A 12,228-nucleotide genomic window follows, 5' to 3' on the forward strand; every position below is an offset into this window, starting at 1 on the left:
AGGATATTTTACGCGAGACTTAACTATGTTATATAACACAACGCGTTATGTACTTTAAGAAAAATATTTGTTTCTTTTGATTTAAACGAAGAAGAAGTCCTTTACGAATGAAAAATTCCATGGCAACATGGACTGGCAAATTTCATAACTATCACACTATTTGATTCGAAATAGCGACTTTTGAATAGATGAACACAAGTTTACCTCCTCTCGAATTCTTTTTCCTACTTACCCTATTACCTATTTTCCTCGAGAATAACCATACAATTTTTGTTCAATAAGCGAGCTCTTTTTTTCTCAGGTTCTTTTTTTTCTTCGTGCACGTGCCATATTTTATTACGTAACTTCTCCGCAACAAATCTGTGTGTAATTAAACTTTCAAGCCAGAATATTTTAAGAACTAATCTGCAACTATGAACAACGAATGTCACAAACATAATACATATTTAAATCCTGTGTACCGTTCAGAAGATTAAACTTTTTTCTTCGACACGAACATTCGTTATTTTATGTAAAGAGAAGAATTCTTATAGTTTATTAGCGAGATAGTAATCGAAATCGTATATTATTAATCGGAAGCCTAACATCACAATCAATGCATCACACTGCACCCATTTTTAATAATTTTTTTTTTGTAGTTATTCGATATTGAAATTTATCAAAGAGAAGTACGTGTTAATCAATAGGCGAGTGATAACAAATTTCTCACCTATATATTCGAATGAAATGGTTGAACAAAGGGTCGAATCTTCGTCTTATCGCACATTTATAAAATAAAATACCAAAAGTTGTACCTATCGTTCGATTAATTCGTTAATTGAATTATCCTTTGACGTAAATATAAGTACGTATTACTTATATTCGATAATTGTATGTACATTGTATCACATATACCGTATCGATGTAACAAATAATGTAAACTTCGATCGACGAATAGTAATAAAAAAATGAACAATTTATAACTTCCATCTCGAATTATTACGCGTAGCCATTAAATATAATCAGCTATATACAAATTTCGAGAACTTTGACTCTACTCCGGAGGAACGCATGATCGGCAGCCTAATGATGACTCCGAACATCCTTCACGAAAATCAACTATTCTCAGCGAATGTAACGATCGGTCCGAATTCTCGATACGATTTCATTGTGAATGTCGGCGTTCTCCTGATCAAAGCTGGTCTTGATGAGAATTTCTTTATAGCCATTGCTCTGCTGCTCGTGCCCTTCTTACAAACTGTCTCAATGATCGATCGAATGTACGAAACGAAACCATCCGACCGATACTGCAGAGCGGTAATCGGTCGCAGGTGTAGGATTCCTAGAGCCAAAGCGAAGGGTGGATACGTAGGGTGGACCAAACTTCACCGTGCGCGATCAAGTAGGCACAAACATGTAGGATCAAGCGAATAATTTCAAGCCACACGTCGAGGATTTCCTATTAGATCGAAAAGGACCGCTAACCATCACTGGCTGCGAGGGGCTCGCGTTTTTTATTATCCGTTTTAATTATCTGAGCCACCCCGACGACATCGGAATTTTGATGAAAGTCGAAGTTTCCAGAGCAAGGGCCATGGGAAAACTTGGTACTTAATTTTATAAACAAACGTGTTCATCCGAGTGTAAGAAACACCAGTTCGATTCCGAAGATTACTAGGGATGCAATTTAAGATCGGAAACATTGACCTTCTATCGCTACAGTGGAACTTGCAAATGCAATATGTTTTCCTAGAAGTGAGAATCACTTCAACAAAAAGTAATGTCAAAAGTAATAAACGATAATACATTGCAAGGTTATTCTTAACAACAATCTGCTTGGTACAATCCTTACATTAATTTAATACTACACACACATATACAGGGTGGTTGGTAATTGGTGGTGGCTGAAAGGGAATGATTCTACGCGAAAAAAGAAATTGAAAATATAGAATAAAAAAATTTTTTTTTTTCATTTTTCCATCGAGACAACGATCTACAGTGAGATCCGTTATAACGAGACGTGATAAACTGCACGCGTACCGAACGAAAATTCAAAGTCGATTTTCTCGAAAACAAAGCCTCGAACGAAAAATTTTTATTCTATATTTTCGACTTCTTTTTTCGCCTAGAATCACCCCTTTTCCGCTTGTACCACCAGTTACCAACCACCCTGTATATATATAGTACCTACTATAATGCCAATAGAATACAAATATTCGTCCAAATATAAAAGATTATTTTTCCTACTACAAAAGCCAATTTGCGGTTCCACGCAATACCGACATTTTTACGACTCGTGGATCGATGTAGATATATGCATTTCCATCTAGTTGAACAACGAAGGAAGAATTCTGCTGAAATTGCACAAAAACTATCTACCCTCCGATTTCAATAATTTTTGAACATGAAAGCTCCGTGCACAACCGCGTAGCGACAGCAAGAAATGTCTGTTGTAATATTACTCGATTAAATATCATCGATGTATTGGATTAGATTTTCCTCACGGCGGGCGGATTAAGAAACTAACTTAGACCCAATACATTAAAGATATTCGTTTTTAATTGGATCATAACAAAATGATACACCTAAGTGTATCACTTAAATTAATTATGAACTGTTTGTTATATGAAACATGTTTCGATCAAAGATTGTATCGTATCAAAGAGGGGGCACGATATAGTAATTAGTTAATTGATATTTTGCTTTCTTGTTGAAATACGAAGGCCACGAACGTTGTAGGTTAGAATTGTAATTGTAAAAGCTACATTGTACAATATTATCGTGGGGAAGAGTAATTTCGCTTCATCAATCTTATAAAAGATAACAAATGGTTTGCGTGTATGACACGAATATGGAGGATGAGTCATACTTCCTCTTTCCATAAAAATACTTCTGCGAAAAAATACATGTGAAAATGGCAACCAATTAGATAATAACCATTTTTATTTATTATCATTTCAATTATTTTACGTTTATTTCTGAAAAGATGAAATTCATGAAAATAAAATTCGAAAACTTTTTGCAACAACTCTAAAACATTTAGTAGGTTTTATCCTAAGTATCCTCACCGATTTCGAGGATTTTTTAATATATTGTAGAAATCAACATTTTAAATAACTTCTCTCTGTACATATAATCGTCGCTCGGCCACGGATTCTAGGATATTTGCAAAAATCTGTCGCTATCATTACTACTACTGCTACTAGTGAATTTTGCCTATAGTTGTGCATCCGTGACAGCCTATGCGGAAGTATTGGTTTCCTGTTGCCGTGAGGAGACCGGATAAAATCACACCTATTCCAAAATCTATATAAGTTATAAACAAAAAATAAGAATTAGATTTGTGTTAGACGTTATTTTATCCGGCCAATACTAATGCGTATCCTGCCATGGACGCACAATTTTTTTTTTTTATTTATTAATATTTACAATCAATTCTCGCATTGAGAATTTTCAGTAATTTTTTCTGGCGTGGCGCAGTGACATGGCTAATTATTTATAATAAGTTAATAAATAAGTTAATAGATAAGTATAATTTATAAGTAAGTGTTATAAATAAGTAAATATTACTTAATATAAATATCTAATTAAATCTAGTGGACGCACAATTATAGGTTGGATTCACTGTGGTGGTGGTGGTTGACAGTCTTTTGTGAATATCTAGAAAACTATTACCGAACGGTGGTTGTATGTATAGGAAAAAATTTTTCAGAATCATGTCCCCGACGACATATTTCAAAATTATCGAAATCGGTGAGGTGGATGGGATATCGGTAATTATCGTATGTATAATAATATATGTATATCTGTAATATATCGACCGCTTCGCTCTAGAATCCATATGAATCAATAATTATTTCATTCTAATTTTTATTACGCAATTCATACCTTGCAATTAAATGAAGCCTTTTGTGCTAGCTCTTATCGTCTATCACAAACGATAAATGAACAAGTTCAAATACATAGACTAGATACACAGATTCGTTTATTTGTAATATTTTTAACAAAGTAGCTATCCAAGTGCATGGCTGCATGTGCGCAGAAGATATATTTATGATATATAACTTCCAGTAATATTTACAATTATGATTCACATACGATTGAAGTATTTTCGCAGGAGCCAAATTATTTCGTAATTAAATAAAGAAATAATAGTAAAATAATATAGTTATGCAAGTGAAAACTATTGACCCTATGACCCTATTTCCAATTACTTGAATTAAACTACATACTTATGTATGCTACGTATTACATTTAAGTTTATCAATTTCACCTTGAGGATATTTAACCCAGATCTATTTTCCAACTTACTTTTAGAACTTACTTTAGGACATATACATATGTGTGTGTGTATATGATTAATTATATTAATGTTAATCACATTTTTCCATGACGAACTGATAATTAAAATTCATTTTTCCACATTACGTGCTTATTTAGCCTTACGTTAACAATAATTCCAACATGCGCATCATATTATCCTATGTTTAGTGCAGCAAAATAAAAGATTCTCAATGTTATGAAATTAATAACCAAGATTCTCTACGGTGCGCATTCGTTGTATCGTGTTAATCAAATAGCTATTGACACATGCATAAATTAGGAAGTGTCACTACGAGCGAAACCAAATACACTAAACTGATACTGACAAGGGCGGTGTACTGTCAGATGGTTAAAGTTAATCGTTCGATTAATTTTATAAATGTACTGAGATTCTATACAAATTGCTCTAAAACAACAATCTCTCAAAATTCGTAGCATACGATAATTTACGTCACTTTTTTCAAATTAGCGACAGAAGCCTACGAAAAATACCAAGCGTGGCAGCTCTAGTTTAATATATTGCACCGCTTGATCGAGTTGTAAAAAATACTTATTTAGCATTCATCTATACATACCTGATACGACCAAAGCTTCGTTTGGACCACAAGTATGAACGTTTCCCATTGTCAGATAAACTCTTTCTTAATGAAGATGCAACAACAAACCGGCACAAGCAAACAACCAGAACTAAAACGGTTACCACTGACACTAATCTATACAATAAATTGGTAGTAATGAAATATGGATTATTTCAAAAACCCCGGTAAATCATTAATAACATGCAACAATACGTGTTAGTCGCGCGTCGTAAGGTTACGATGTTACTCAAAGCCACTACCCAAATTTGTAGCTTTTGCAAAACCCTAGCTTGCAACACTGCCAACCTCGACATTTCCACGTACAGCGACATCTCTTCAAAATGAACCATCTCCTCTATATGTACTTATTTAAAAGCTCATTTCTAAATTTCCTTTACTTCAAAGAATTTTGGCAAGTAATTTCCTAATAATAATAATTGTATTAAAATATATTGGAAAATGAAACGATATGTTTATATCGTTGTATTTTAGGAAACCTGGGGAATTTTAGGTTGGGTTGTTGCCCGTGAAACGCTAAAGCCACGATCCTATACCATAAAAATATAAAGATAGATTACGCGAGTCATACGTTACCGTGTAAGTGGATGCGGTATGGGAATAGAAAGAGGACGCTACATGGAGGCTACTCGTGTCTTTGTCTGATCAACACGCACATTGACGCTGTTCGTTGAACGGTGTTACACTCGCATATTTACTGCCCGAATGTGTATACGTTATTTGCAAATGTGCAGCTCTTTCTAATCCCATATTGCATTCACTTGTACCGTGATTATACAGAAGAGCAATGAGCAACGAGCGACAATCCGTCGCTCAGCTGTATTGCTTATTCCACGTATATAAATCTGTAAATTTGATTTATTTTCTCGAAACACTGCTCGTGAATTTAAAGTTAAATGAAATTGGAGAGTATCGAATAGATTAGAATCGAACACAGAATTTTAAATGAAGAAAATTTTAGAACCGTGTATTAATTTGAAGAACTTAAATACAAATTTAAGAGATTTTAAAACTTGTACAATTATTTACATTTTGAACTCCCAATGCATTAAGTTCAGCGATAAATTTCTTGTCTAATCTTCCTAATTTACTTTATTTATACCCTCGGTTTTACATTAATAAAACGCGATCTATTTGATATCCAATTGAGAAAATTGTTAGTAATTTACGTTGATAAAAATTAATTTGATTGGGATGGATCATATAGAAAAGTAAGCGTTTTATGCTCTGGGATAATATGTTCCTTCCGATGGTAACGAAAATAAATATGCGAACTAACGTGCGATTGGAAATATAATTATCAGCGATAATCAATAAATTTTCTGTCAAAATTCTTCCGTTTATTGACCCAACTATGTCGCTGCACAATTGAGCCGTTTAATGCAAAAGTGGTGTAATTCAAAAAGTTTGATTACTGGATAACGAGGGCTAAAGTAAACATGTAAGGGAATGAGTGGACGATTCCTACTTATTCTGTTATCCGCCAAGAAACTAGTGAAGATATACTTACATCAATTCTGCACAAAACAAAATGAAAGTCATGCTTTCGAGACGTGGTGCCAAACCAAATAGACAACAAATTCACTTACTCCGCTTTTGCATTAATCGGCTCAATTCATATTTACCGCACCAAAATTCATGCTATGAGGAACAACAAGCTACGTCGGTACATGAGGTTCTTAAAATTTACGCTACGGGGAGGCACAAGATACGACAGTATATAACCACAGACGAGGTATAATAAGAATATCATATTTTAAATACATATATCATTTTCGTTTTTGCTGCTTTTACTTAAATGTAAGACAATTTTCTTCTTTACATAAAAAATTATTTAACATGTACAGTAAAAAGAAGAGAAAAATATATGAATTTTTTTATATGAGTTTTAAATAGTATAAGTTTTATATGTACCATATCATTGACTATGCACTTGAATGATTTTTTATGATGTTATAACAGTTTAAGTATCGACAATTTTTCGTCGAAAACAAATTTACTGGTCCTTTAATTTCGCACGCCAATGTATATACAGGGTGTCCTGTAATTAGTGGTACAACCGGGTACAGGGTGACTCTATGTGAAAATTTTACATGACGCGTCATATGAACAAAATTTATTTATATTTTCGATTTATTTTTTCACGTAACATCATTTTCCATCTGGTTGTACCATCGGTTACCAGACACCCTGATGTAAATTCGTTTATCTAACTTGCGATTATTCGTCACAATTATTTCATAAAAAATAGTATCTAGTTGTACATTCTTTAAGAACTTTTTGTTTCTAATAAAAATATTACATTTTTTATCATTTCTGTTTCTTAACACACATAAATATGTATACATATATAATAATTAATACATACATACTTATTTATGATAAAATTACAAATATAACTATTATTGTATTTATATCTCATTACATCTAATGATTAGTCTGTATATCTTTAATTCTAGAGGGAAAAAATGTACAATGGAGCTAGTGTTTCCTTTTCTTCTGTTTTTTCCTGCTTCCTCCACTTTTGGTATTACTGTCTGATACTTTCTCTGCTCCTATCTTTCTTTTTACCGTTTCTTTCGTACTTTCTTTTGGTACCATCTGACAAGTATCTGCAGTATTTGTTGGAGGTACACTGAAACCTGGAATCTATTCGCATACAATTTTATGAACATTGAACTATATAAAAACAATTAGTATTTATTTGCTTTCGTAGTAATAATTTACTTACAAACGGCTTAACCAACTTAAATATTAGTTTCTCATGTTGTATATTGGATCTGTTCAAACTTATTTGCACAGTAACCGGATCGAAAGTGCGAAATACGATATTTCCACAGGTTTGTGAATGATCTTCGTCATTATACTTAAATGTAGCACCTGAATTTTTGTCTTTGTTCAGGTACAAAGTCCCCTCTAAGCCATACTTTATTATCAATATTTGCAACGCATTCTTTCGTACAAAAAGTATATAACCTTCTTCATCTTGAATTTTTTCTCTAAAGAATAACTAAAAAGAGAGGAGCATAATGAATGATATATGTGCAATTGAACAATCAATTCAGATAATGAAATCAAAGATACATAACCAAATACACACATGAGTATTTAGTGCTACTGATGCTCGATTAGAATATTGAGCCATTCTATGACGATAGTTCATATTCTGACAAAGTGTATGATTCTTCTTTTTGTCTAACAAATCGGGATATGTTGCATCAGCCCCAATGCAAACTGCTAATAAACGATGTACCATCACATCTGCGTATCTATAAAATTAAATAGATATGTACGTTCAAATTAAATATTATTTATTTGCATAACAAATTTTCCTACCTTCGAATAGGCGATGTAAAATGAGTATAAACAGGACATGCTAAACCATAATGATAGTATTCACTTGGTTGATGCATGCCACTAACAAAATATACAGCTTGCATCATACAGCGTGTGGCAAGTATCCTTAACATAGTATTAAAGTAAGGGTTACTTTCTTTATGACATTTATTTAACGAATCTGCTAATGCTTTGCCACTATCTACATTTATAGTAAAACCCTGTTGAAGAAAAATTTTGTTTTACCAGAATTATTATTTTTTGAATAAGCTTTTCATACCTGATTCTTTGCGGCCTTTATAAGAGGCTCGAAATTAGTAGGTGGTGGTTCAGGATGCCTTCTTAATACAGCGCATTCTGGGAATTCTTCTAAAATCTTTTTAGCAACCGAAATATTTGCGAGCAACATAAATTCTTCCACCATAGAATTAGTTTCTCGCAATTTTTTTACCTCCACTTCGATAGGATCATGCGTTTCACAGTCTACCTCAAAACGGACTTCTGGAGATGCTAATAATAACGCTCTGCAATAAAAAGCAAATTATACTATCATGTATATCTTTGTAACATAATTTTACATACCCATTATCCAGACGTCTCTTTTTTAACTTTTTAGCTAAATTATTAAGATTCCTTAATGACTTTACAAGTGAATCTTGTTGAGTAACATCATCAATTTTTAGTTGAGCTTCATCGTAAGTCATCGCTGCTCGTGAACATATTACGGACTTACAATATCTAGTATTAATTATGTTTGCGTCTCTATCCATTTCCCATATGCAAGAAAACGTTAGTTTCTCTTCTTTTTCTCGTAAAGAGCAGAAATTTGTGCTGAGTAACTCTGTAATAGTTAATATATTATATGGTATGTTAGAATCTTCAACATTTTATTCAATAAAAATAAAATTGAAATAAATCGTACCAGGAATCATGTGAATTCTCGTGTCAACCAAATATACAGTCGTAGATCGTAATGCTGCTTCTTTATCTAACGCAGTACCAGGCCTTACAAAATGTGTTACATCCGCAATATGTACACCTACTTCTAGATTACCATTTGGTAGATCTCTACAGTGAAGCGCATCATCGATATCTGTGCAACCTGGTGGGTCGACTGAACATACATCTAAATATCTTAGATCTTCCCTTTGTGCTATGTCCTATAAATGATACATTCAATTTATATGAGCTTTGAAAGGATTACTTTCTTCTTGCATATTACTACATACGACGTCCGTGACTCTCCATGAGATCTCTGGTAATGAGCTGAGGACAGCGTCAGAAAATCGACTATGGGGGATATCGTGTTCCAACAATATCACTTCATTTTCGGTGGTTTTGTTCCCTATTTCACCTAACGCGCGTACAAAATGACCAAGAGGATATCTAGAATTACGTGGCCATGAATCAATTGCTACGATGATTCTTTGTTTACACAGCACAGTATATTGTCTAGTTTCAATTCTTATTTTAGGTATTTTTCGTTCAGCTGGCACGAATAAATGTCGTACATTCTAAATAAACAGAAGATTATGAAATATAGAATATACATATGTATGTATGATCTAATTATGGAAATTTGCTCAGCTTTTACCCCTTCTATGTTACTGGGTTGCAATATTCCACAATATTGTCTCCAATTTCTTCTGATAATTCCAACAACTTTGCCAGTCGGTGTCTTTTGCATCTTGTTTGATGAACCAAATTTATCTAATATTTTATTTGTTTTTAAAATATCATCGTCAGCATCTGCTTCTTCTTCATCTTGCAGAACAATGTCACTAGGAGATGACCACTGATCCTCTGGCAAGAGTTTCACTACAACTGCATCGCCATCAACAGCTCTATTAAGGTTACTACGACCTTGGATAAAAATCTATAATCAAATATATGTAATAAATACATATCTATTAAAAATATAGAAAACAAGTACTCACAGATTTTTCAACTCCATCTACATTCACGAATCCTTCAAGGAAATTTTCTTTTGAAGCTTGAAAGGTTCCCTGCAGAAGTTTCCCATTTTTTATGCCTTCATGTAATTCAAATGGTGTAAGATGACATGGGAAAATTTCTGGGCCCTCAAATACTGCACCATAACTCTTTTTACATAATTTATCAGCCAAAAAGCCTGAATTTTCTAACGATAATATATAATCTTCCACTAAAAAAACAACAATGTAAATTGAAACAAAAATTAGAGTATCTTTGAAGTTATTAAACAAATAATTTTACTTGAAATAACTGGGATCCCTTCTTTTTCTGCTAATTCTCTGTTGCGTGTATCATCTGTTAATAGCACAGTTTTGATTGTACTGTCATCTAAATTTAAATGTGCATTATACCACTTTGTTGCAACCCTAATTGCCCTATCATTTCTGTCATTTGTACTTTCACCAGGGTTACGCTCGACATAAGTATCCCTATATAGAAGTAATAAAAAAAGTAAATAATAATAAGACATACCTAATAAAATAAATAAATAAATACGATATTGTTAACATACTTATGATGTTCATTAACAAATACATAAAATTTCCTTTGCGGATTAGTGATAATATTCCTTAATCTTTTATATACGGTAGAACTTTTATGTTTCACTTCTTCCAACACTGTTTGTACAATAATGACATTGCAAATAATATCTTCTTCCAAAATGTCAATCTTAGAAATTATATATTTTTATATTAAAAAGAATAAAGATTATATAATAATACATTACATTGTAAACATTAAACAGGTTTGATTAAAACAATACTCACTTGATCTAAAATAATATTAGTATCAATTAATAGATAATAAGGTTCCATTATCTTAGAACTGCTTACACTGGAATCCTCGTCATCTAAAATTATGTTTCGAGTTCTGTACACGCACTTTCCACAAGCTTTAGATCCACAATGAATATCATCTCTAAGGTAATGCTCCCTAACCGTCTAAAAAGAAAACTAAACTTTAACAAATCATAATATTTTTATAATTGTTTTGTCATATTTAATCCTTTGAAAAACCGCATTATAAATGAATATGATTGCATTCATATAATCAATTACAAATCATAAAATGTCAAGTATTTTTGATTTTATTTAATACCTTAAACACATTTCCCCCTTTAGTTTTCCTAAAGAATATTTTGGTCGTCAACATATTGCTTGGTTTTGTTGCATAGGGAAAAATGTATTTAACTAATTATTTATATATTTTTCTGTCAAAGAAAATAAGATACTGTTCGTTAACAAACTATGCACACACGGCTTGGTTAATATAGATGTTATAAACATTAATCACCGGAAGTCCAGGTTCTATAACCATAAACTATAACACGACCATGTGCATACATAGATCTCGACACATAAGAATAATGAAGTCAGGCTGCCTTCAGCACGGTTAGCCTATAGTGAATGACCATGTGCTGTTGGCACAAAAACATAGAAACAGAGAAAAGTATGAGATACGAAAAAGAAAATTTTGGAAGAGAAAAGCGTCAATAAAAGAAAAAGAGCGAAATGCTAAAAGAAAATGTTTTATTGGGCAATAGAGGTTGTAGTTAGCTCCGTAAAAACGTCATCTCTTGGTCCCAAGAGAAGAACAAGAAACTAAACTAAACAATTTATGAGAAGATCAAAAGTCCCTACAATTTATATTGGACCAGAGAGGAAATGAGAGTGCTCACGCTTATGGATCTGGTTGTTTCCAAACTAATGCTGCACCATGCGGCCAATTGTTGAGGTCAACTAAAGTTAGCATATACAAGAATCTTTGTATTTAAGATTAAAGTTAGGGATCTGCCCTGTTTGGTTGCTCAAAAACATGTAGAGACAATGCGAATGATTATGACTAACAATAAATAAATGACGAAAGTGAAAAATTAAGTGTAAAAGAATACTTTACACATAGCAATATATATATATACATATATATAAGTTGACGATTGTATAAAGAATACTCGAAAAAAATTCGGATAGAAAAGTAGATATGAACTTTTCCGTAGAAT

General features: G+C 32.6%; 2 protein-coding genes across 3 annotated transcripts in view; both read right to left on the bottom strand.

Moving 5' to 3' along the window:
- The window catches only part of LOC117213925 (flotillin-2), an 87,664-nt gene extending 82,504 nt beyond the window's left edge, over positions 1-5,160 (bottom strand). The window contains exon 1 of the mRNA XM_033459650.1: positions 4,878-5,160. Within this exon, the coding sequence (XP_033315541.1) occupies positions 4,878-4,926 (49 nt within the window). The 5' untranslated portion in view covers positions 4,927-5,160. The remainder of the gene's footprint in view (positions 1-4,877) is intronic.
- A 2,129-nt stretch (positions 5,161-7,289) lies between these two features.
- On the bottom strand, positions 7,290-11,561 carry LOC117213965 (exosome complex exonuclease RRP44). Of its 2 annotated transcripts, none has more exons than XM_033459718.1 (14): positions 11,523-11,561; positions 10,997-11,170; positions 10,741-10,898; positions 10,470-10,657; positions 10,172-10,398; positions 9,829-10,110; positions 9,464-9,748; positions 9,157-9,394; positions 8,817-9,075; positions 8,515-8,758; positions 8,235-8,455; positions 7,999-8,167; positions 7,630-7,908; positions 7,290-7,547 (listed from the first exon to the last, which is right to left on the bottom strand). In XM_033459718.1, the coding sequence occupies exons 1-14, from the start codon at positions 11,544-11,546 to the stop codon at positions 7,380-7,382; spliced, it is 2,916 nt and encodes a 971-aa protein (XP_033315609.1). In that variant the 5' UTR covers positions 11,547-11,561; the 3' UTR covers positions 7,290-7,379. The 2 variants fall into 2 exon arrangements, with proteins under 2 accessions (XP_033315609.1, XP_033315608.1); XM_033459717.1 differs by lacking the exon at positions 11,523-11,561 and adding an exon at positions 11,328-11,381.
- Between the last annotated feature and the right edge of the window lie 667 nt (positions 11,562-12,228).

The sequence above is a fragment of the Bombus bifarius genome, unplaced genomic scaffold (assembly GCF_011952205.1).
Source record: "Bombus bifarius isolate JDL3187 unplaced genomic scaffold, Bbif_JDL3187 scf7180000009145, whole genome shotgun sequence".
NCBI classification, from domain to species: Eukaryota; Metazoa; Arthropoda; class Insecta; order Hymenoptera; family Apidae; genus Bombus; species Bombus bifarius.